The sequence below is a fragment of the Impatiens glandulifera genome, chromosome 2 (genome assembly GCF_907164915.1).
Source record: "Impatiens glandulifera chromosome 2, dImpGla2.1, whole genome shotgun sequence".
Lineage (NCBI taxonomy): Eukaryota > Viridiplantae > Streptophyta > Magnoliopsida > Ericales > Balsaminaceae > Impatiens > Impatiens glandulifera.
Window position 1 is genome coordinate 47,895,461 of NC_061863.1, and position 26,220 is coordinate 47,921,680.

At 35.8% G+C, this 26,220-nt stretch overlaps 4 protein-coding genes across 4 annotated transcripts; all 4 read left to right on the forward strand.

Moving 5' to 3' along the window:
* The first annotated feature begins 3,033 nt into the window (after positions 1 to 3,033).
* LOC124926350 (vacuolar protein sorting-associated protein 2 homolog 1-like) lies at positions 3,034 to 5,524 on the forward strand. The gene is made up of 5 exons (XM_047466556.1): positions 3,034 to 3,181; positions 3,510 to 3,640; positions 3,735 to 3,839; positions 4,751 to 5,011; positions 5,105 to 5,524. The coding sequence occupies exons 1-5, from the start codon at positions 3,145 to 3,147 to the stop codon at positions 5,240 to 5,242; spliced, it is 672 nt and encodes a 223-aa protein (XP_047322512.1). The 5' UTR covers positions 3,034 to 3,144; the 3' UTR covers positions 5,243 to 5,524.
* Positions 5,525 to 6,791: 1,267 nt separating this feature from the next.
* Positions 6,792 to 7,817, forward strand: LOC124925457 (stress-response A/B barrel domain-containing protein UP3-like). Its single transcript, XM_047465458.1, has one exon. It carries the CDS (start codon positions 6,844 to 6,846, stop codon positions 7,702 to 7,704), a length of 861 nt encoding a protein of 286 aa, XP_047321414.1. The 5' UTR covers positions 6,792 to 6,843; the 3' UTR covers positions 7,705 to 7,817.
* Positions 7,818 to 16,061: 8,244 nt separating this feature from the next.
* LOC124924772 (stress-response A/B barrel domain-containing protein UP3-like) lies at positions 16,062 to 16,424 on the forward strand. The gene has a single exon (XM_047464765.1). The coding sequence runs from the start codon at positions 16,062 to 16,064 to the stop codon at positions 16,422 to 16,424; it is 363 nt and encodes a 120-aa protein (XP_047320721.1).
* Positions 16,425 to 25,345: 8,921 nt separating this feature from the next.
* On the forward strand, positions 25,346 to 26,005 carry LOC124924773 (stress-response A/B barrel domain-containing protein UP3-like). Its single transcript, XM_047464766.1, has one exon. The coding sequence runs from the start codon at positions 25,346 to 25,348 to the stop codon at positions 26,003 to 26,005; it is 660 nt and encodes a 219-aa protein (XP_047320722.1).
* The last annotated feature ends 215 nt before the right edge of the window (positions 26,006 to 26,220 follow it).

Sequence of the window (26,220 nt, forward strand, 5' to 3'; positions counted from 1 at the left end):
CATCATTAAGTTTGAGCATTGCTCGAACTTAGTTAGTCTTGGTTATTGAAGCCCATAGGGCTTTTGGAAGAGGTGGAGACCGCTATAGTTATTGTCTATATTTTGAAGATCATTTTCTTTTGACATACTGGATTTGTGTCAATGTGGAGATTGTTAGATTATGGTAACCTAGATGAGTTTTGATCGAGGTTTGGCCTAGGCTTGCAAAATAATAAAATAATATAAAATAAAATCATAATTGTTTGATATTGGGCCCACTAGGCCCAATTATTTGACTATAAATATACAGTCTTAGTTAGTGTTTTATTTAAAAGATTCACACATAATATTTATCATTATTCTTTTCTCTTTAAGTTGTAATATTTTGTACTTCAATCATAATGAATTTTTCCTCCTTTACTTGTGGTTTCTCGTATTGGGTTTTCACGTAAATTTTGTGTCATTTATCGTGTTTTCTTGGTTGATACTTCATCTCTTATTTATCTTGATCAGTCTCATATGCATATCTTGTTTTTCAATAATTCACAAAGTTTTTCTTTGTTTGTCGCGAGTGTTGTTCGAGTTCTTCACTCAATTGAGTGTTCTTGAATTCTTCAATAACGTTCTTTTTATTAAAACTCAGTGATTGTGATTCATATTTTTTTTGTCTAGTTCAATTTATTAAATATATATATATATATATATATATATATATATATATATATATATATAAATATAAAGAAGTAACAAAGAAGAAAAAAACTACAAATTAATTGAAATGTTCACGACAATAAAAATTAGAAGTTATGAGTCTATTTGAAAACACTCTTTCGAGTCTGAAGTTGAAACTATGTTGATTTAGTTCAGAAGCTGATAAATAATTTTTGAATATTTAGATATGTAATAGTATTAAAGTTGTATCGAAGTTGAAAATGAGTTTATTCAATAATAATAAAATAGTGGTTAAAAAGAATAATTAAAAAAACTATATATTTTGATACAACTTTAACACTATTAAATAATAAATGTTTGATTTTGAATATCAATAATAAATGTTTAATATATATATATATATATATATATATAAATATTTAATTTTAAATTTTAATTATAATAGTTTGGGTTGGTATAATTGTTTGAAATATTAAGTGAGGTTTGCCAAACCTCAATAAAACTAACATGATTCCGTGCATTTGTACAGTATATAAACAAATTATTATTTATATGAAAATATTTTAAATAAAAGTAATACTATTCAAATTTAAATAATTTTAAATTAAATTTAATTTAATTTATAAAAACAAACCTATTGGAACAATGCCTTTTGATGGGGGTAAGTTTTTTTAGTGGCAATTAATATGGTTCATGCATGTATTTGACTCAAATCACTGGTATTTTTCCCACGGGCGGAGCCACTCACTAGGGTAAGGGCCCCAGCTCCTTAATAGATACCTATTATACAATATATAATTATATAGCTTAGTAAAGTATTAATTTTATATAATTAGCCCGGAGGAATATGTTGTACTATAATATATATATATATATATATATATATATATATATATATATATATATATATATATATATATATATATATATATAATTATATAATATATCTTCATTCTTTATTTTCAACATAAATACTAATATTCTATATAATATATTTATTCATAATTAAATAACCTTCTTAATTTAACATCCTAATTTATTAACTCCTAATAAATAAAATAAACGGACTCAATAATATATAATCTATTATTCCTAATTAAAAAAAGTCTATAACTTATTTATTCTTAATTAAATCTAGTTACATATCATTAAGTTATATATAATTTTCAATTTAATTAAAAAATTATGTCCCAAATAATAATAGTCATTTCTTAATAGGCGTTAAGTGTCTATATATGTCGTCATATCATATAAGCTAAATTATATCAAACGTACCTAAGAAAAAAATATGAATGGCAAAACGAAACAAAGAATGACATCGTTTATTAAATAGTCCATGATTTATAGAATATCGCTACATAGAAAACGGAGGAGGACCGCATTTTGTCAACGTATTTTTACGTGGCAACATCCTGTAAATCATGGACTATTTAATAAATGATGTCATGATTTGTTTCGTTATGCTTAAACAATTGATAATTTTTAATATATCATAGACTATTTAAAAATTTGTGTTATATTAGTTTTTATAAAAATATTTTTAGCCCGAGTAGATTTGGAATCTGATTCCGCCCCTGATTTTACTATAAAAAAAAATTGAAGCATAAAAAGTACAACATGAGTGATGAGAAAACAACAAGAATATCTTAAAAAAAATAAGGTCATAGTTTAATCATCCTAAAAATATGACATTTTAAAGTATTAAAAATATCTTAGACTACCGTTAAACATGTTCTAAATAAACAGACACAAGTTCAACAAAATACAAATCCAAACACAATTTCATAAAAAAAACACAAGTCTAATGCAATATATAAAATTTACAATATTCACACCATCCTTATACTATTACAAAAATTGCAAAATTATAATATTCAGAAATGAATATCCTTAAAAAAAAAATCCAAATTAACTTATTAACCAAATAATGTTGTTAGTTCAACAAAAGTTTTGTATCAAAGAACCTTAATTGAAACTTATATTAATCATTTAAGAATTTAGGGCTTTACTTCAAAGAAATTAACTTAGCATGGCAGATTATTATATTTCAATCATGATTTAAAATATAAATATATTTATATATTTAGATTAATAGTTTTTAATTAATATAACAAATATAAAATTTTCAATTTAAAATAATAATGTAAACATCAAAATCCAAATTAAAGTAAATCTTACGGGAGAAGCAAAAACTCGATCGTTGATTTTCCGCGAAATTTCTCTAAAGGGGTTATCATGTTCATCTTCTCCGTTCAGATGTTGCCACGTTTAATATCAATGGAACAACGACTATTTTCCACCGTCAGATAGAAAGATCGACATTCCCCTATTGATTCCTTTCAAAGTCCAAACGCCATGCCGCGTAATCGTTAAAGCATATTGATTGATCAAATCCTCGAAACTAAGAAATCTCCTTCATCAGAGATCAGGCTTTTCGTAGTGACGAACTATTAACGCAACTCTCATCGGAATCTAGCCGGCGTACCGTAGAAGATGAGTTTCCTGTTTGGCCGGAAGAAGTCGCCTGCAGGTCTGATTACTCATTGCTCATTCTTCGTTGTTCTTATATTAATGATTAATCGTCGTTTACATCATGTAATTTCATCTCCAGATCATGAAACTAAACTTACTATTTCAGACTTTCAGTTTCGTGAGGTTTTTCTTAATAATTAGGAAGGAATAGTTCAATATTTGGATGATCGAGTCAATGAATGTTCTCCTAGTGAAGCTGTTAGCCTAAACATAAGTTCGATTTATGACATTGTATATATGTTGCTCGCAATAAGAATCGTGTATCATCCAGTATATGATTTACACATATAGTACGTATATATGTATTCCTTTCCTTTGTTTCACAGAACTCCTGCGGGAGAACAAGAGGATGTTGGATAAATCTATTAGAGAAATAGAAAGAGAGAGGCAGGGTTTACAAACACAAGAGAAGAGAGTAATTGCGGAGATTAAGAAAAGTGCTAAACAAGGGCAAATGGTATACTTTTAGTGCAATATCTGATTCATGTATTCATGAGCATTGTATTTGTACAATTGGAATATGAAAGCAAGAACATGATTTTTGTTTTCAGGGAGCTGTAAAAGTTATGGCCAAGGACTTGATCCGAACTCGACATCAGATAGAAAAGTTTTATAAGCTTAAGTCTCAATTGCAAGGAGTATCTCTTAGAATTCAGGTAACTTTTAAGTTTAATGGAGAATGTTCTCTTGGGTCTCTAATTGTGTCCATCTCAAGCTCGTTTTCGAAATTTCTTGGTCATCATCATGTAGAATTGTAGATACAAGTTGCATATAAGATGATAGTGAATCCCCCTTATTATAAGTTACTGCCTTTTGCTTATAAAAGTAATTCCAAATGGCTCTTACAAAATGAAAAAAAAAATACTAAACAAAAATTGATACTCAACCAACAGGTTATGTATCAGTATCACAAAGCAATCTATTTGACTATAACCTAACTGACTATACATGAAAAGAAGAGTTCAAAAGAGAAAACTGGCTAACAAAAAAAGCTAGGGCTAATATCATATGAGTGGAACACAATATTCTAAATGGGCCCACTATGAGAACATGTTTGTACTAATTCATCATTCTACACTGAATGTTGGGTCGAAAGTCATATCATTGAAGCTGTTCATCATTCTTCTAGTTCTCCTAAACATGCAATTCTCTTGTTCCAAATCTCATAGATGAACATTTGAGATATTGGACAAAAACTCATATTAGTAGTCTTGTTGACAATCTAGTATTTAATGGAATCCCAACTCCTTGGCCATCACTTGAGCATAGTCCACTTGAGACCAGAGTTTCAAAAATCGTATTCTTATTTAGGGTGTAGCTTTGAGCTCTAGTTTCCAAAAACTTTTTAATGTTTTAATGGATACATTTCACCCCCCAAAGAGTCATGCTTTGTTACCCACATAAGTGTTTCACATGCAAACCTTGGTCCATTCTATAATATTACAAAGTTCAATTCAAGTCCAGCTTTTTTACCCTCCATTCAAGTCCAACTAACATCCTCTTGACCATTTGGATTGTTTTGTTTAGATATATGAATATGAGATATTTACTGTTATATATAACTCAGACATTGAAGTCTACACAAACAATGGGAGAGGCAATGAAAGGGGTGACAAAGGCAATGAGCCAGATGAATAGGCAAATGAATCTTCCAGCACTACAGAAAATCATGATGGAATTCGAGAAACAGAATGAAAAGATGGAAATGGTATCTGAGGTTATGGGTGACGCCATAGACGATGCAATGGAAGGAGACGAGGAAGAAGAAGAGACTGAGGAACTTGTAAGTCAAGTCCTTGATGAGATAGGAATTGACATCAATTCAGAGGTACTTTATTTTATTTTTATTGATCACCCACCAACAACAATCCATATATGATGAAGATACTCATCAGTTTGTTCAAAATTGATAAATATGCAGCTATTAAATGCCCCATCATCAACTGTAACTGCCCCAGCTACAAAGAACAAGGTTGCACAAACTGAAACCACTGCAAAAGATGACACTGGCATTGACGGCGACTTACAAGCAAGGTTAGACAATTTGAGAAGAACATGAAAATGAATGAATTTGTTAATAGAACCTAAACTACTCCGATTCCCCCATATGGGTTTGTATTATTATTCATAAATTATGGCATTTTGATGTTTATAGATTACTACTTAGTATACCCAAAAAGAATGTGTTTTTTTTTTTTTTTGTATGTCTGTCTCTTCCAAAATGCTTCTGCGTGGAGAAGAGATGACTCTCCACGAGAATAATAATAATGGAAGATTTGAATGTAGTCATCATCCGACACAAACTTGGTACTTTAAACAGACCAATTTGCTTTGAAGATGACATAGCAAAATAGTATTAAAGAGAGAAGTGATTCTGGCTAGTTTTACGGCCGAGTTGCCATTGTCAATGAAATTTAGGGTTGGGTACTAGGAGAAATATATACCAAACAAGATTCAATTTGATGGTGTAAGATGGGTTATTGAATCCCTCTTCAACGGCTGGGATGGATATTGGTTGATAATTATTGGGCCGCCCCCAACTCACTTTATACACTATTAGGGTTAGGTCTGGACTCCCATTAGTAAGAAATTGCCTCGGAAGGGCATTTGTTTTTTTTTTTATTTTAAAAACACATTATGAAATCAAAATAAAGCAATATAATCAATAATTTTAAATTTTAAATTTTAAATTATATGATTATCCTTAAAAAAAAAAAGTTTATGAAAGTATATTTATGTTGAGTTGACTATATATTGTATACACACAATAATTGTTGGTTTATTAATATTAATATTTTTTAATGCATAAAATATTATTTATTAATCTAATTAATCGTAAAAATTATGGTCGGCAATTTCTGACCCGATACGAAAATACGACCCGAATTGATCTCGAAAAAATGAGGTTATAATTATGTATTTTTGGTATTGGTCGAACCGCTAGCCTATTTACAATTTTTTTTATAAAATTTTGTGTTTGCCATTTATACTTGTTCATTTTTTTTGTTTTTGTAAAATTTTATACAAGTATATTTGTAATTTAACTTTATTATTTATTTATTTTTATCATTTTAATCTAAAACAGTTGAGTCATTTCACAAAATACACAAGTAATGTTTAGGTTAATTTTTTTAGTTTGAATTATTAAATATACCAGTTTAACGTTGTGAATTATATAGTATTAACTCAGGTATGATTAGGTTTTAGGGTTATTTAAATAATTTTATTTTATTTTTATTTATAAAATTATTTAATTTATTAATTAAAATATTAAAATACTATTTATTTATAATTATTATTTTTTATTTATATATTAATACCTTTTAAATTAAAAAAAAAACTATCTTTCACCAGTCAAAATCGAAAATCATTTTTTTTTTCAATCATTGAAATAACTAGGTATAAGTTAATTGGTGCAAGTGTTATAAGTTAATTGGTGAAAGTGTGGTGAAACCTTATTATTTTATTAAAACATAATTTAATTATAAAATTTATACTTATTATTTACAAATTCTTACTATATTGTAAGAATCTCATTCCTTCCGGTCATATGATGAATTGGGCTATATATATATTAAAAGGACCTCCAATTTGTAGCCCATTTTCGTGAGCAAGTTGAGAGTGAGAGAGATCCATCACCAAACAAACAAACAAACCACAATGTCCACTCTCACCTTTCCTCTATCTAACTTGTACCAGTCACAGTCAAAATCCCGATCCTTTTCAACCTCAATCTCACCATCAATGGTGTCAAACTTCTGTCTCAAAGCAAGCACAAACTTTCTATCTTCATCTTTTCCCTTCCTTCGCTCATCACCCATCATCCAACGCCGCTCAATCTCATCATCATCTATCAAAATGTCTGCTCAGCAAATCATCGAACACATCGTCCTCTTCAAGGTCAAACCCGATACAGATCCATCCAAAATCGACACCATGATCGGACGTCTCAACGGCCTCATCTCTCTCGACTCCGTTCTCCACATATCGGCTACCCCACTACTCCGAACCCGCTCCTCATCTCTCTCCTTCACCCACATTCTCCACAGCCGTTACAGCTCCAAGGAGAATCTCGCTGTCTACACCGACCATCCTAGTCACGTCAGTGTTGTGACGGAATCTGTGAGGCCGATCTGCGAGGATATCATGGCGGTCGATTGGGTCTTCGATGTTTCTAGCCAATCGATTAAACCTCAACCAGGGTCAGCGATTAGGGCGACGTTTCTGAAGTTGAAGGAGGGTAATTCAGGACAGAAAGATGAGATTTTGGGTGTGATTGGAGGGATTAAGGAGAAAGTTCCATCTATTGATCAGATTACTTATGGGGAAAACTTCTCTCCGGCGAGGGCTAAAGGGTATTCGATTGCTTCAATTGCTGTCTTTCCTTGTGTGAGTGAATTGGAAGGGTTGGATTCAGATTCGGAGCTGGCGAATGCTGAGAAGGAGAAGGTGAGAGATTTGTTGGAGAGTGTTCTTGTTGTAGACTTTGTGGTTCCCCATAGCCAAAATGCTAGCCTTTGATAATAGTAGTAAAATTGAGCTATTAAAGCTGCATTTTGATTTCTTAATGAAACTTGAATAATAAAACTGCAGATGCTTTTGTGGGTTTTTAACCAGATTTATTATTAGACTTTAAGAATTGGGTTTTAGGGTTTCAAATGATAGATGAACTCCATGAACAAACAGAGGTATTCAAAAACTGGAACTTTGACTGGCAGTTGACAGTTTGAATGAAATTTGGGTAGCTACCTTTCTTCATTTCTTGATCCTCTATTTTTTTTTGTGGGTTCAACTTCTCCTTATTATAATACTAATTCTGTCGCGATAAACACATAACCCAAAAAACAAAAACACATTGCCATTGTTAGAAGTGTTAAACCTAACTAAGTGGAACCCATCTATTTGTTCATGCTTAGTGCTTATAATGATAGCTTTATATATCTTACTTCTTTATTTATGTGTAAGTAAAGAACCATTGAGTAAACTGTTTTCTATAATCAAAATGATTATTCCAAAATATTGCAAACATATGTTATTCATACTCAATGATGAAAAATTAAACTTCTTAAAATTGTTTCTAAAAAAGCTAATTACGTTTTTAATGCTTTATTCACACATGTATCAATATCAATTTACATGTTAATAATTTTGTTAACATGATTACTCAATTATGAAAACAAAAACAGTTTCTACAACTTCATAAAGGCCTTTTATAATTTGGAGTTCTTTCAATATTTTGTTTGATACTAGTTATACAAAATTAAGTTTCTTGGTGAAAAAACTAGACATTATGTAACTCGAAAACACATTTAACGCGTAGAACTTGCCGTCTGACGGGCTCGAAACCAGGACCTTAAGGTTAGTATTCACCTCTGGTTGCTGCTAGGCTAGAAGAGGGGATTTTCTTATTCTTAAAAGGTCATGCCTCCATTACATTCATAATCATACTTATACATTTTATAATGAATGACTTACATTTTATAATGAATGACTTGGAATTACTTTAGAGAATTGTACATTAGCATACGTGTTAGCGCTAAAATGATCGAATCTTGAAATTATTCAAAAAAATGTTAGTGCACACAAAAATCAGAATTAATTTAAGAATCATATGTGAATTTTCCTCATATTTTTTTTGGAGTTAAAGAACTCAAGTTATATTCACAAGAAAATTGGCAAAATAAAGAAATTATTCCAAACGAGCCTAAAATTCAAATAATTTATAGAAATGTTGAGAAAAATATTTTAAACAATTTTGTATTTTTTTGAAATTTAATAAAATTGTATATAGGTATCTAATAATAGAAAAATGACTTAAAAATAAAGGTTAAGAAACAAACATGACATAAGCTAGGCTTGGGTTTATGCCTAGATTTGGATGATATACAAGGTTTATAAAGGTTTGTGCTTGGCTTGGGAAAGATCGAGGGGTATAGAAGGTTAAGGAGGTTATGAAGCTGGCTAGGGAAGTAGAATAGGTTCGGTAAAGACTCAAAGCTTTTGGTTTGGTCCAATGTTGGTTGGTCTGGGATCAAGGGTTCGATTCCTCGGACACATGATATATTTTCTATTAACTAAGTCACGACACATTCGTCTTCTAGTTAAACTCTAAAATCCTGAATTCGAGTCTAGTGCCCTAAATCTGAAATCAAAGACACATGACAACTCCTTAGGTAGTTTAGAATCAACTGACATTATCCTTGAACTATCATTGATGCAGCGTGCGTGGCTAGGATGAACCTTTATCAAGATTCGTTGATTCTTACGAATACCGAAAGTTGATAGATATTGAGGAAACCTCGTTTTCTGATTAATAATCTTCCCATAACAAAGTGTTTTAAGATTCTTTAAATACTCAAACCCTAGCTTGCAAAAGAAATAAACAACTTTTAATAAATTGCAAAAAACACCCGAAACTAATAAAAATGCGATTTTGAGCCCCTAAACGTCGTCAGATGGCCTTAAACCATCATACCTCATGGCAAAACCATGACTTCTTCACAGCACCACGTTTCCGCCCGAAAAACACTAGGCAATCGTCGAAATCTGACACTTGCGAGATATTTTCGGATGCTGCAACTTTCGCATAAACGCCTCTTCGACTCGCACCGCATCATTCCCCCCAGGGTAGAAAAGATTCGTCCTCGAATCTGGAACCGCATCATCCTCATCAGAAAAAGACTCACCCACAAAAGGAACAAGATGCTTGACATTGAACACATCAGAGGTACGCACATGGCTGGGAAGGCGTAAACGATAAGCATTGGGGTTGATCTTCTCCACAATCTCAACAGGACCAATCTTCTTAGCAGCAAGCTTGCTATATTCATGACCTGGAAAACGATCCTTAGTCAGAATAGCCCACACAAAGTCACCAACTTCAAAATCAACAGCACGCCTTCTCGAATCAGCCTTCTCCTTGTACTTGGCAGTAGCAGCAACCAAGCGGTCATGAGTGGTCTGATGAACCTGAGCCAACTGACCAACAAAATCCGCAGCAGTGGAATGAGGACGCACCTTGCTGGGCAGCGCTAACAAATCAAGAGGAGCACGCGGAGACAGCCCGTAAATCACATGGAAAGGACTGAAACCAGTGGAGCGATTAACAGCATGATTGTGAGCAAACTCGGCCTGAGGCAGCTTCAGATCCTAAGCCTTAGGATGATCCCTAACTAAACTGCGCAGAAGGTTCCCCAAAGACCTATTAACAACTTCAGTTTGGCCATCAGTTTGCGGGTGATAGGCACTGCTAAAATTCAGCCGAGTATTAACCAAACGCCAAAGACTCCTCCAAAAGTGACTTACAAAGCGAGTGTCCCGATCAGAAACTATGGAGGCAGGAAGTCCATGAAGGCGATACACATCCCTGAAATAAAGTTGTGCAACAGCCACAGCATCAGAGGTTTTCTTGCAGGGAATGAAATGAACCATCTTCAAGAATCGGTCAACCACCACAAAAATCGAATCAGAACCACGCTGGGTACGTGGCAGCCCAAGGACAAAATCCATACTGACATCAGACCATGGTTGAGTGGGAATAGGCAGAGGCAAGTATAACCCGGCATTAGTCGAAGCGCCCTTAGCCAACTGACAAACACGACAGCGAGCAACAAAACGCCCCACCTCTTTGCGCATCGAAGGCCAGAAATAAGAAGCTGCAAGAAGCTGGAAGGTACGATCACGCCCAACATGGCCTTCTTTGTGGAGTTCCTGAATCATCCTCAAACGCAGGCTGCAATCTGGAATGCACAGCTGCACACCGCGGAAAAGGAACCCATCCTCCAAGACAAAGTCCCTCGAATCCCCCTGTTGGATGCGAATGAGGACCTGAGAAAAGAAAGGATCATCACGATAGAGGTCCACAAACGAATCAAAGCCGGGTACATGGACACGCATCTCCGCCAACAGCCCATGACGACGACTCAAAGCATCAGCCACGCGATTAGACACACCAGCCTTGTGTTTAATCACAAAAGTAAACTGCTGTAAATAAGAGACCCACGAAGCATGACGATGAGAAATCTTGTCCTGACCACCAAGATGCTTGAGGGAATCATGATCCGTATATAAGAGAAACTCCCGCTGAAATAAATAATGACGCCAGTGTTTGACTGCCTGGACAATAGCATAGAACTCAATATCATAGGTACTGAAACGAAGTTTAGCGCTAGACAGTTTCTCACTAAAATAAGCAACAAGACGCACAGATTGGCTAAGTACAGCCCCAATACCCAATTTCGAAGCATCACAATGTAGTTCAAATGGCTGGGAAAAATCAGGAAGAACCAAAATAGGGGCTGAAGTGAGTCGGTGCTTGATCTCAACAAAGGCAGCCTCGGCATCATCCGTCCAGAAGAACTTAACCCCCTTCATACAATCAGTGATAGGAGCCGTAACACTACTGAAGTGAGGAATAAAACGCCGATAGAAGGAAGCCAAGCCATGAAAACTGCGAACTTCAGTGATCGAAGAGGGGCGGGGCCACTAATTGACAGCCAGTACCTTACTCGGGTCCACTTTCAGGCCCTCCCGAGACACCACATAACCGAGGAACTGGGTAGAATCAGTAAGAAATGTGCACTTCGAGGAAGCAGCATAGAACTTGTCACGCCGGAGAACAGATAACACCTCACGAAGATGGGAGAGGTGTGCTACCTCGCTGTCACTGTAAATCAAGATGTCGTCGAAGTAAACGACTACAAACTTCCCAATGAAAGGGCGAAGAGCCTGGTTCATCACACGCATAAAGGTGCTAGGAGCATTCGACAGACCAAACGGCATAACCAGCCACTCATATAAGCCCTCACGAGTCTTAAAGGCAGTCTTCCACTCATCACCCATGCGAATACGAATCTGATGGTATCCACTCTTGAGATCCAGTTTGCTAAACACAGAAGTACCACCCAACTGATCCAACAAGTCATCCAACCGGGGAATAGGAAACCGATAACGCACTGTAATCTTGTTGATAGCACGACTATCAATGCACATACGCCAAGACCCATCCTTTTTTGGGGTAAGAAGGGCCGGGACAGCACAGGGACTAAGGCTCTCTCGAATGTGTCCCTTAGCCAGCAAGTCCTCCACCTGTCTACGCAACTCTTCATGTTCTTTGGGACTCATGCGGTAATGAGGACGGTTGGGTAGGGCAGCACCTGGAACCAAGTCAATGTGATACTGGATATCACGCAAAGGAGGCAAGGCACAAGGCAGATTCTCAGGAAAAACATCTGCAAACTCCTGTAACAGCGGCTGCACTGGAATAGGCACCTCAGAACTAGCACCACAGGTAATCAGCGAACAAAATAGAGCAAACACCATGCCAGATTCGACCATGGCGGTCTGAAAAGGACCCCGAGACAACAAGGTGGCAGGGGGGACGCATGATGAGTGGGGGCAGCACCCTTCTTGGGCTGATTTGGCATCAACACAATCTTGGTACCATGAAATAAGAACGTGTAGGTATTAGCACGCCCATCATGTATAACAGAATGATCAAACTGCCAAGGGCGACCAAGTAAAAGGTGATAAGCATCCATAGGAACCACATCACAATATACAGCATCACGATAATGGGAACCAATGGAAAAATTAACAAGTACGCGCTTGGAAACTGTAACATCCGTACCTTGACTCAGCCAGGACAGGCGATAAGGCTTGGGGTGAGGTTCAGTGGACAGACCCAGCTTCGAAACTGCAACCTCAGAAATCACATTCTCACAACTCTCAGCATCAATGATGAAGGTGCAAACTTTGCCACCGATGGTACAAGTGGAATGGAACAGATTATTGCGTAACCACTCGTTGTCAGGAGCACGAGGGGTTAAACATGATCGACGAATCACCAAAAGGGGGTCAACATCACCAGAAACATACTCCTCCGCTGCCTCATCATCATAAACATCATACACTGGGGCTGAATCTGAAGGAAGAGCAGAGTCAGGATCATCCACCTCAGTAAAAGGACCACGATTGGTGGACTTTGGGTTGCGACACTCTACTTGGCGATGGCCAACTTCACCACAATTGAAACAACGCAAGCCACCGGGACGTCCCTGCGGGGGGGCTGTAGTGCTGCGAGGGGGGGCTGGGGTGGGATGGGCCGGCTGGGAAGAAGAACCAATGCCACTAGTGGGGACAACCTGTTTTCCAAAGCTACCCGAACCACGCCTGGCTAGCTGTTTCTCAGCCTGTGAAGCACGCTGATGTGCCTCAGAAACAGTCAAGGGATCAAACATATTCAAAATATCCTGCAACTGGAGGCGAATGCCACCAATATAGCGAGAAACCAACTGGAGAGGGGACTCAGACAGGTCAACACGAGCCACAAAGGTGTAAAACTCAGTGGAATAGTCATCCACGGAACGAGAACCCTGACGAAGATTCTGGAACCGCTGGTACAGGTTACGTTCGTAATTATATGGTAGAAACGCAGCCCTAATATGCTTCCTAAATTTGTCCCAATTCGTGAGCTTTGCCTTACCATGACGAACACGTGTCTGTTTCAACTGCTGCCACCATGCTTGTGCACGATCATGTAAGCGGATCGTAACAAGGGGTACACGACGATCTGCAGGAACTTCCTTGAAATCCAGAATCTCTTCAACCTGAGAAAGCCAATCAATAAACTCTTCCGGTGGTAGACTACCATCGAACTTAGGGATGTCCACCCTGAAAGCCTGCTCCCAGCGATGATTGGGGCATTCAGGGGATCGATTCCGAAGACCACCGAGAGGGTTTTCATCTGTCACCGTAACATCATCTTCAGGGTGGTGCATGTGCATAGATGCATCCATCCATTGCGTCAACCATTCAACCTGCCGCCTCAAATCGTCGTTATCACGGCGAAACTCAGCGTTTTCACGTCGCAACTCAGCAAGGTCACCATCATCAGCACCAGGGGTAGGGTTGCGCGGCTGTCTTCGGGGCGGCATACCTCAGGGTCGACTGGAAACTGATACCAACTGATGCAGCGTGCGTGGCTAGGATGAACCTTTATCAAGATTCGTTGATTCTTACGAATACCGAAAGTTGATAGATATTGAGGAAACCTCGTTTTCTGATTAATAATCTTCCCATAACAAAGTGTTTTAATATTTTTAAATACTCAAACTCTAGCTTGCAAAAGAAATAAACAACTTTTAATAAATTGCAAAAAAACACCCGAAACTAATAAAAATGCGATTTTGAGCCCCTAAACGTCGTCAGATGGCCTTAAACCATCATACCTCATGGCAAAGCCATGATTTCTTCACAGCACCACGTTTCCGCCCGAAAAACACTAGGCAATCGTCGAAATCTGACACTTGCGAGATATTTTCGGATGCTGCAACTTTCGCATAAACGCCTCTTCGACTCGCACCGCATCAATCATTCAACTGGGTAGCTAGTATGTCATTAGAATTCGCTAAAGAATCAAGATGTTCGCCGAAAAAACAAATCATCCATACAATGCATCAAATTGAATTTAAAGCCATTGAGATATTCCTTAGATCACCTGGAACTTGCCTAAACTAACTCTAACTCATCATCTATCAAGATTGACCTTCTATTTTTCAGAAAACCCCATTTTGTGATTTTGTTCTCATTCTTTGAAATAGCTATATATGAAAACCCCTTCTTCTATTCTTCAGGCCACACTAAATCACCCTTCATCTAGTCCATCAAATAAAATTCATTTAATGGCAGTACTTTTCTCTTTTGCTCCGTACCACAATTTTGGCACGTTTAAACATTGTTTTCTAGCATTCTCTTAGTTTATTTTGACTATTTATTTTTGTTTGACATTTAAATAACTCGGGATTCGATACGAGATTTTTTCTCGAATCAATTATTTTTATTTTAAATATTGTGCAATGACCCCGTTTATAAATTTCAGAAAATAGTTTTTTTAAATAGTTATAAATTTGGAGGGGTAAAAAATGAATGTATACAAAATTTTCCACCTAAATGAAGTTTGAAGAGAGTCATTTGAATTATGTAAAACACACGTCTAAACTTGAGAACTATACTTTTAGCCCTCCAATTGTTTTTAACACTTTTTGAACTTGATCACAACTTACTAATTATAATCATGATCTATTCTAAAATTAGATATTGTCTGACCATCGCCCTCAAGCTGAAGTCCGAGGACGATGATCCCACTTTCTTTGAAATATGAAAATATGATTTAAGGTGAGTTAGAAAATTACACTCCACTAGAAAGTTAGGAAATCACATTTAAAAACTATCAATGCCTAGAAATGAAAAATCAAGCAATAACATAAGCTAGGTAAACTTAGTTAATACAAAATAAAAATAGATTAAGAATTAATATATGTTAGAAGAAATGTCAAAATAATTCATTAATTTAGTTATAAATTTGTTAATAACTTAGTTATGAATTTGTTATATAGTTAAATTAAGTTGTTATATCCATTGTTATTAGTTAATAATATTTATAATCATATTTGTATTAAATAATATTAATTATAAAAATTTATTTAGGATAGTTGAATTTTTTTTTTTTTATAGATTTTATTAATCATTTTCTCTCAAGATTCTATGTTCTTGTTTTCAAACGCTCCATCTTCTTCTTCTTCCTTCCTCAACTAACAATCAAAATGTCTGGTGAGCAAATCATCGAACACATGGTCCTCTTCAAGATCAAAGCCGATACAGATGAATCCAAAATCGACACCATGATCGAACGTCTGAACGGCCTCATCTCTCTCGACTCCGTCCTCCACATATAGGCTACGCCACTATTCCAATGTGTCCCCTACACCCACATTCTCCACAGCCGTCACAGCTCCAAGGAGAATCTGGCCGTCTACACCGACCACCCTAGTCACGTCAGCGTTGTGACGGAATCTATAAACCCTATCTGCGAGGACATCATGGTTGTGGATTGGGTCTTCGATGATTTTATCGTACCCATCAAACTTCAACCAGGATCGGTGATTAGGGCGACGTTCTTGAAGTTGAAGGAGGGTTCAGATAAGAAGGAGCGAACTTTGGGTGTGCTCGCGAAGCTTAAGGAGAAGATTTCATCTATTGATCAGATTACTTATGGGGAAAACTTCTCTCCGGCGAGGACTAATGGGTTTTCAATTGCTTTAATTTTTGTTATTCTTGGTGTGAGTGAATTGAAAAAGTTGTTTTTACGGGAGAATGCCTGCAGGGTGAAGCTGAATGAGAGGGTGAGAGATTTGTTGGATGACTCTCTCATAGTAGACTTCGAGCTTCCCGATGGCCTTTGATAACAATAATAATAATTGATAGGTATCGAGTTGATGAATGAATTTGACCTATTGAAGCTGTATTTTAATTGATAGTAATGAATACTAACACTCTGCATTTTGATTGATAGTAATGCTCTAAATGAAACTTGAATAATTAAGAGGTATATACTTTTTTTGGGTTTATTAACATTCTAAATGAAACTTCAACATTTAAAAGGCATATGTTTTTTCTGGATTTTTAACTAGATTTAGTTTGCTATTAATAAATGTAAAAAACGATAATTTGGTTAAGACATTGTAATAATTTGCTTAGAGTGATTATTACAACTAGCATATATCCCGTGCATTTGCACGAATAATAATATAAAAAATCGTGAAAAAATATTACGGTAAAATTTTTATTAACGGGTTAACCCACAATCCGACTCAAGTATCCATTTACTCTCACATATATCCAAATTAACCACATCTCTCTACCCGGCAATCCGGACACTTTAAAAATTAAGCATCATTATATATATATATTAGTTAATTAAAAAGTTGAACTTATATTGTTAAAATGTCACGCGTTTATCAAATTTTGGGTTGAATTTAAAATATAAAGTGTTATTAGCCTAGTTGGTTAAAAGATTGTACTTGTTTTGTTAGGTTTGCAAGTTCGAACCATACCTATAGCATTTTTTATTTTATTTTTAACCGTTTTAAGTTTATGGGCGGGTCAACCCACAATCCGACCCAAGTATCCATTTACTCTCACATATATCCAAATTATCCACAGCCCTCGAACCGGCAATCCGGACACTTTAAAAATTAAGCATCTTTATATATATATATATATATATATATTATTACATTATTATTGATAGTGTTTGATATAATCCCTATTTAGAAGTAATGTAGTGAATTAAAATTAAGATTAAACTAATAAATGTTATTAAATTTGTTAATTTATACATTATTAAAATATATTTAAGAATATTATTTCATATAAATCTAAAACCTCAAATTATTTTAAAAAAAATTATTTTTAAGTAAATTTAAAAAAATCGCTCAAACCCAACTTTGGAGTTGGTTTTCAAATGGGTCAATGTGTTCATTTGAATAAAATTAATTTGGATCATTTTTATTTTATATCACTATATTTTTGCATTCAATTTTGATATGCAAAAATATTTTTTTGAATAGAAAACTGACGAATACATACAAGATCATATATGAATAAAACCCTACCACTAATGAACAATAGAAGACTAACGAATACATATAATGTGACAAATATGAACCTATATACGACCGTGACGAATATGAACCCTAAAACCCTAAACTCATATATAAGATCATGCAAAATATGAACCCTAAATCAATACATATATACGAATATGAATCCTAAATCCCTAAACTCATATATACGATCATGACAAATGTGAATCCTAAACCCTAAACTCATATATGTTGGCCTAGGGAGATAATACTCACAAGACTTGGACAAAGTTTTCTATAAAAAAATTTATTTCTTAAAAGCAATTATAAGAGACACTCTCGAATGAAATGATATTTCGTGTCGATGTGTTTGCTACGACCATGAAAAATTGGGATTTTCATGAGTGCAAGTGCGCACTTGTTGTCAACGTAGAGCTTCACTACCTTAGGTTTTGAACCACTTAGCTCGAACACCAATGATTTCAACCAAAGTGCTTGACATGCTGCCATTGCTTCACATGAGGACAATGTCACTATCTTCTATTTTTGGTAGTTCCACGAGACAAGACTATCATTAATGTAAAACGCCATGCCCACATACTTTTCCAGTCATCTAAGTCACATACGAGATCACTGTTAGAGTAACCCACTATTTACTCGTCATCACCTCCTTTTCAAAACACTAGATCTAATTGTATAGTTCCTAGAAGGTATCGAAACACCTATTTCACTGCCTTGTGATGTATCTCAATTGGCTTCTCCATGAATCTACTTACAATACCAACATCATAAGAAAGATATGGCCTTGTATGAAGGAGATATCACAGACAACCATTGACTTTTCGATATTTAGTTGCATCCATCGGTTGTCCTTCGGGATCCTTATAGAGTTGAGCCCTATGCTCTATTTGTGACTTTATTGAGTTTCAATCAAGCACTCCAAACTCGTTCTACACCTTTTGGCATATGTTGTCTTCTTGATCAAGACACCTCCTTCGAACAGAGCTACCTCGATTCCAAGGTAGTATGAAAGCAATCTGAAATCACTCATCTCGAACTCCCCCATTATCTGCTTCTTGAAAAATTCAACACCCTTTGGATCTTCACATGTTAAAATAAGATCATCCACGTAAATACCAACAATAATTCGGGTATTAGCGTTGCCTCTTATGTACACCGCTTGCTCCTGTGTACACTTTATGAAGCCCATAAGCTTGCTTCAAACTTTTGTCCAACTTAAGATTTCACGCACGAGGAGCTTGCCTTTGGCCATATAATGCCTTTTTTTAATTTAAGCACCATATTTTACTTCCCCATGGCTTTGAATTCTTTTGGTTTAGTCACATACACTTCCTCTTTCAGTTCTCTATTGAGAAAAGCTGACTTTACATCGAGATGATGTATTTGCCAACCACAATTAGTTATCGAGGAAAGAATGACTTGAACTATGTCCATTCGAGCGACTAAAGCAAAGGTTTCTTCGAAGGCAATGCCTTGTCGTTGCACATATCCTTTTGCAACTAAACGAGCTTTGTGTTGGATCACCTCACTTTCTGAGTTTTTCTTGAGTTTAAATACCCATTCGAATCTAATTACCTTGTGTCCGACTGGTAATGGGACGAGAGATCACATCTCATTTTTCTCGATGGCTTCAATTTCTTTAGCCATTGCTTCTTTCCATTGTGGTTGTCCAGTAGCTTCATTATAACAAGACGACTCCTTCGTTTGTGCTAACATCAACTCTTCAAAATCAAGTTTCACTCGAGGTGCTTCTTCTAAGATATCGTTCATGTTCCTATATCGAACATGTCATTCATCACTCCCAACGTGTCCACCTAACCATGGAGTGGGTAGACCACTGCCTTGATTTGTTTGTTTAGTCACTTGTTCTAGTTGTGGAGGATTCAAGACAACCTGTTGGAATATTCATGAAGTAGACTGTCCACTTGTAGATCCACTCTCGAATGGGATCATTTTAATTTCAACATGCTCGTGATTAACCTCTTCGTAAACTTTAAAGGGTTGATCACTCTTTTCACTTTGTCAATCCCAGGATAAACTTTCTTCAAACACAACATCACGACTCATATGGATCTTTCCATTTTGTGGTTCGAACAACATGTGTGTCTTACTTCCTTCTTTGACACCAAAATAGACAAACGGATGGATTCTGTCGTCTAACTTTTTCAAATGGGAAGTGGTCACCTTGGCGTGTGTAGTACACCCAAACACACGAAGGTGCGTTAGGTACGACTTCATTCTAGTCCACATCTCAAATGGGGTTTTGTCTCGAACAACTTTGGTTGGAACTCAGTTGAGAAGATAGACTACATGCCAAACTACCTCCCCCTAATACTTGCTCGGTACTACCATGCTTTTGAGCAATGACCTAGTCATGGACATCACTATTCGATTACGCCTCTCTACCACACCATTTTGTTGAGGAGAGTATGATGTGGTGAATTATCGTTATATCCCTACTTCTTCGCACATCTCTGTGAACTCCCTTGAGAAGAATTCACCTCCTCTATCTGAACGAAGGACTTTGATTTAAAGTCCGGTCACATTCTCGACCAATAGTTTCGTCTTCTTAAACAAAGAGCATGCTTCGTCCTTTGCTTTCAACATATGGAGCCATATGCAACTAGAAGTATCATCAACAATCAACATGACATATCGATTTCCTCTTGGGGTTGTTAGCGTTACTGGTCCACATAAGTCAATGTACAACAATTCGAGTGGTTTTTTTACTCAAAACTTGGCTTGTAGCGCAAACGATTGTCTCGTCTATTTTGCAAATAGGAATGTTCGACAAAGTTGTTTTGGAGGAAAATTTTTTGGAATACCAATAGTCATTCCCTAATTTTCGAGAGACTTTAGTGCTTGGAAATGAGCATGCCATAATCATGCTGGATCTTCAAGATTAACTGAAAAGCAAACCGGTTTTTTCAATTTCAAGCAAATTTGATATAGTTAATTATGAGTTCGTCTCACTTTCATGATAAGGCATGAAGGGTTTTTAGAGAAGACTTAAAGCTCTTCATTGTCCATCACCACCCTATGACCCGTCTCGGTAAGTTGCCCGAGACTCACCAGATTACTTTGTAAAGAATGAATGAAAAAAACTCCCTCGAGAAGCCATTAGTCGCCATTTTTTAATTCAAACATGATAGAACCTTTTTCACAAATTTGTACTTTGAAACCACCTCCAAACTTCACTTTTCCTACGACTTCCTCGTCTAGTTCAAAAAACTTCTCTTTTTCGTCAGTCATGTGATTGCTAGTGTCGTTGTCCAAGAACCAAGCATCTATTGATGTCTCGTCGTAAGAAATGTTGTTCCTTATATAAGACAAATTTGAAAATTGTCTATGATGCAGCATATTTTGTCGCGATGGAGTCATCCTTTGATTTGTGGCATAAGAGACTATGTCACATCAGTAAAAAGGGGATGAATGTTTTGATCAAGAGGAATGAGTTGTTGAATCTCAAGGATTCCGATCTTGAAAATTATGAGCATTGCTTTAAGGGTAAGCAGAACAGAGTCTCCTTCAGTAAGTCAAAAGTAGAACTGAAAAAGAATGTCCTTGAACTGGTCCATACAGATGTTTGTGGTCCTATGAAGATTAAATCCATAGGTGGTGCTTCTTATTTTGTAACTTTCATATATGATGCATCTAGGAAGGTTTGGACCTATGCTATAAAGTCCAAGGATGAGGTTGCAGCAAGGTTTGAGGTCTTTCACAAGTTAGTTGAAAGAGAGACAAGAAGAAAATTGATGAGGGTGCGGTCAGATAATAGGGGAGAGTACATAGGTTCATTTGATGATTATTGCAAAAAGCGGGGTATTCGACATGAACAGACTGTGCCCAAGACTCCACAACAAAATGGTGTGGCAGAGAGGATGAATAGAACAATGTTGGAACGGATGAGGACTATGCTCTCCCATGCCAGGTTGGCTAAGCATTTCTGGGCTGAAGCCATAAGCATTGTAGTGTATGTGATCAATCGTTCTCCCTCATAGTCATTTATAATAAGTGTGCAGAAAGCGTCTGGTCAGGTAAAGATGTTAATTACGACTATTTAAGTGTTTTTGGTTGCAGAGCTTTTATGCATGTTCCAAAAGATGAGAGGTCTAAGCTAGATGCAAAAACCATATTTTTGGGTTATGGTGATGAAAAGTGGGGATACATGTGTTATGACCTAGTTGACAAGAAGGTTTTGAGAAGCCGAGATGTGGTATTCCTTGAAGATCAGACTATTGAAAATTTTGAAGATGGTGAAAAGCTTGATGCATACATATGTGGCCTTTCTAGTCTTGAGTTGTCTCATGATGTTGAGGAGACAAGGCCACATGTAGCTTCAGATTTAGATAGTAATGATGATATTCCTCAGGTTCAAGCTGTAAGCCATGGAAATGATACTAAAACTAATCTTGGTGATAATATTGAGGCTGATTTTGAAGTTCAACAAGAAGATGGAAATCAACAGAATCAACAAACAGAGGTACTTAGGAGGTCTACTAGGGAGAAAAGACCAAGTTCTAAATACCCTGCTATAGAGTATGTTCTTCTAACTGATTGTGGGGAGCCTATATGCTATAAGGAGGCTCTTGAGGATGCTCATAAGGAAGAATGGCTAGCTGCCATGGATGAAGAGATGAAGTCATTGCTGAAAAATGGCACATATGAACTAGTTGAAAGACTACAGAACAGAAAAGTATTACAAAATAAATGGGTGTACAAGATCAAGCAAGAAGGTGATGATAGCAAGACAAGATACAAGGCTAGGCTAGTTGTCAAAGGTTTTTGCCAGAGCCATGGAATCAATTATGATGAGATTTTCTCACCGGTAGTGAAGATGAATTCTATCCGGGTGGTGTTAGGTCTAGCTGCTTGTATGGATCTTGAGGTTGAACAGCTTGATGTCAAGACTGCGTTTTTCCATGGTGATTTAGATAAAGATGTTTATATGTAGTAACCTGAAGGTTATAATAAGAAATGTGAGGAAAGCAAGGTGTGCAAATTTGTCTAAAGTCTGCATGGTTTGAAGCAAGCACCAAGGCAATGATATCTTAAGTTTGAGTCGTTCATGACCATCCATGGGTACATGAAGACGTCTACAGATCACTGTGTCTTTGTGCAAAAGTTTGCATCTAATGATTTTATTATATTTCTCATATATGTTGATGACATGTTGATTGTTGGGAAAGACAAACTCAAGATTGCCAAGTTGAAAAAGGATTGGCTAAGTCTTTTGAGATGAAAGACTTGGGTCAAAAAAGACAAATCTCTTGGAATGCAGGTCATTCGTGATCGGGTGAAGAAAAAGCTATAGTTGTCTCAAGAGAGATACATTGAGAAGATTCTAAAACGATTCTGTATGGAAAAGACAAAGTCAGTTGCTTGTTCATTGGCTACACACTTGAAAATAAACAAGACAATGTCTCCCAAGGATGAAGAGAAAATACAAGAAATGTGCAATGTTCCATATGTTTCAGCAATAGGCAGTCTGATGTATGCAATGGTCTGTACAAGACCAGATATAGAAAATGTGGTTGGAGTAATTAGTTGTTTCCTTTCAAATCCTGGTAAGACACACTAGGAAGCGATTAAGTGGCAAATGAGATATCTTCGAGAGACCTCCAAATACGCTTTGTGTTATGGTACTGGAAAGCCACATGTTAAAGGGTTTTCTGATTCAGATATGAGTGGTGATATTGACACAATGAGATCAACTTCAGGGTATTTGTTTACCTTTGGAGGAGGAGCTGTATAATGGAAGTCTCGTCTACAGAAATGTGTTGCTTTGTCTACTACAAAAGTTGAATATATTGTCATTACTGAATGTTGTAAGGAAATGAGATGGATGAAAGAATTGTTGAAAGAAATAGGCATTGCACAAGACATGTTTGTGGTGTTTAGTGACTCATAAAGTGTTATACATGTGAGCAAGAATCCAAGTTTCCATTCACGTTCAAAACACATCCAAAGAAGGTACCATTGGATCCGTGAAGTGCTCGAGAAGAAGGAGTTATACTTAGAGAAAGTTCATACAGATGAGAACGGGTCAGATATGATGACAAAGGGCTTGCCAAGAGGTAAGCATGAGATATGTTGTGTCAAAGCCGAAATGGTTCTGGCAGGAGCGTCACGATGATGAATGTTTATAGCAACATTCTCCCATGGCTTGGAAGAGGGAGAATTGTTGAGGTGTTCCTTGCCATTGCGGACGAATTTTAAATTCCGGGTAAATGGGTGAGGGTTTTCTGTTATTAAAACGGGTTAGAGTATAAATAAAACTTCTTTCATTTAAGAGCAGAGCATGTTTGATTTCTAAGAAGATCCGTAGTTTTGCTGTTGCAAAACCCAACCCACCATTCATCTTGGTTCATCAAATAAAACCAATCCAACGATGATTCATCAAATAAAAGCAATCCTGCGATGATAGTTTTCCTCTTTTATTTTCGGCCACACCAGAATCAGGCTGGTTTTAAGATTAATGATTTGTTTGCATTCCCTTTGTTCATTTTGGCTCATTTTTTGGTTTCGTGCAAGAAATCCACATAAAAATATATTTTTATTTATTTATTTGCCTATAATATTCCATTTATTTATTTATTTATTTTTAAATGACATTTAATTAATTCTGAAACCAAACTTTCACCATTTTTTGAACCATTTATTTTTTTTTAAATTCCCTGCAATGAGTCCATTTATTAATTTTAGAAAACATTTTTTAAAATAGGCTTAGAATTTTTAAAAGTTATAAATTTAGAGGAGGTAATATGAATGTCTATAAAATGTCCATCTTAAATGAAGTTTGGGTAAAGTAATTTAAAATGTGTATAACAAACATCTAAGTTTGAGAGATGAACAACATATTTTTTGCCCTCCAATTTTACTCTCTTTGGACTTATTTAAAATGGAAAGACAAATTCATAAATAAAATAATAGAAAGATAGAAACCTAGCTATGTCAGTTGTCAACGATTTTCTCATTTAGTTGTTATGAAACAACTTTTAGTGAATTCAAAATTAACCAACACTTATTTGATTTCATTCTATGGTCGAAAAACCTTAAGAGTAGTATAAGTGCCAGAAAGTTGTTTATTGGAGTTTGTGTTGGTATGTGAATTTATTTTTTTTTAAATTAATTAATTAACTAATTAATTTTTAGACTAAACATTTATTTTTAATAATCAAAATTTCCTAACTTACTTTTTTTTCTCTAATCCCATAAAGTGATGAGGGGCTGGAACGATGGATTTGATTACAAATTTAAATTAATTTTTAAATGGTTAATCTTTTAATTTTAAAGTGGACTCTTAATTTTTTTTTTAAATCAAGAAAATATTATATGTTTAAAAACATAATTTCAAAAATTATTTTGAGTTCGATACTTTGTGACACTCTGGAGAAAGAGCTTACGCACTATATCTTTCGTGCTCATTAAGAACGGTTTTTACTTCACAAAATTTTAATTATTTTAGAAAATTATATTTTTATGTTTTGTTTATCCAATTCTTTTTTCAAATTTAACCTTTTAAATTTTAAAATATTAAATGAATATGGACACATATTATACCTAAAAATATCAATTTAAGAAATAATAATAGATTAATATACATAAGAACAAAAGTAACCAAAGAAAGAAAATCAAGAAACTAAAAGTCTCATATATGTTCTTGTTTTCAAACTCTCTATATCTTCTTCTTCTTCCTTCCTCATCTATCAATCGAAATGTCTGCTCAGCAAATCATCGAACACATCGTCCTCTTCAAGATCAAAGCCGATACAGATCAATCCAAAATCGACACCATGATCGAACGTCTCAATGACCTCATCTCTCTCGACTCCGTCCTCCACATATCGGCTACCCCACTACTCCCAACCCGCTTCTCATTTGTCCATTTCACCCACATTCTCCACAGCCGTCACAGCTCCAAGGAGAATCTCGCCGACTACACCGACCACCCTAGTCACGTCAGTGTTTTGAAGGAATCTGTAAATCCTATCTGCATGGACATCATGATTGTCGATTGGGTCTTCGATGGTTTTAACCAACCGATCAAACTTCAACCAGGATCGGCTATTAGAGCGACGTTCTTGAAGTTGAAGGAGGGTAATTCAGGGAAGAAGGAGAAGATTTTGGGTGCGCTCGGGGGGATTAAGGAGAGAATTTCATATATTGATCAGACTACTTGTGGGGAAAACTTCTCTCCGGCGAGGGCTAAAGGGTATTCTATTGCTTTAATTTTTGTTTTCCCTGGTGTGAGTGAATTGGATAGGTCTTATTCAGATTGGAAACAGGCGCATACCAACAGGGTGAAGAAGGAGAGGGTGAGAGATTTGTCGGATGGCTTTCTCATAGTAGACTTTGTAGTTCCCCATAGCCTTTGATAACAATAATAATTCATAGGTTTGAATGGAGTTGATGAATTTTAGCTATTGAATTGCTACATGCATTTTGATTACTAGTAATGAAACTTTAATGCTGGGTTTTTAACCAGATTTAAGGGCTATTAATAAATGTAAAGATGACAAATGAAAATGATTTTTTTTTAAGAAGGTTGTGTTAATTCTTTCTAATAATTAGATATTGTTTGATTTTGTTC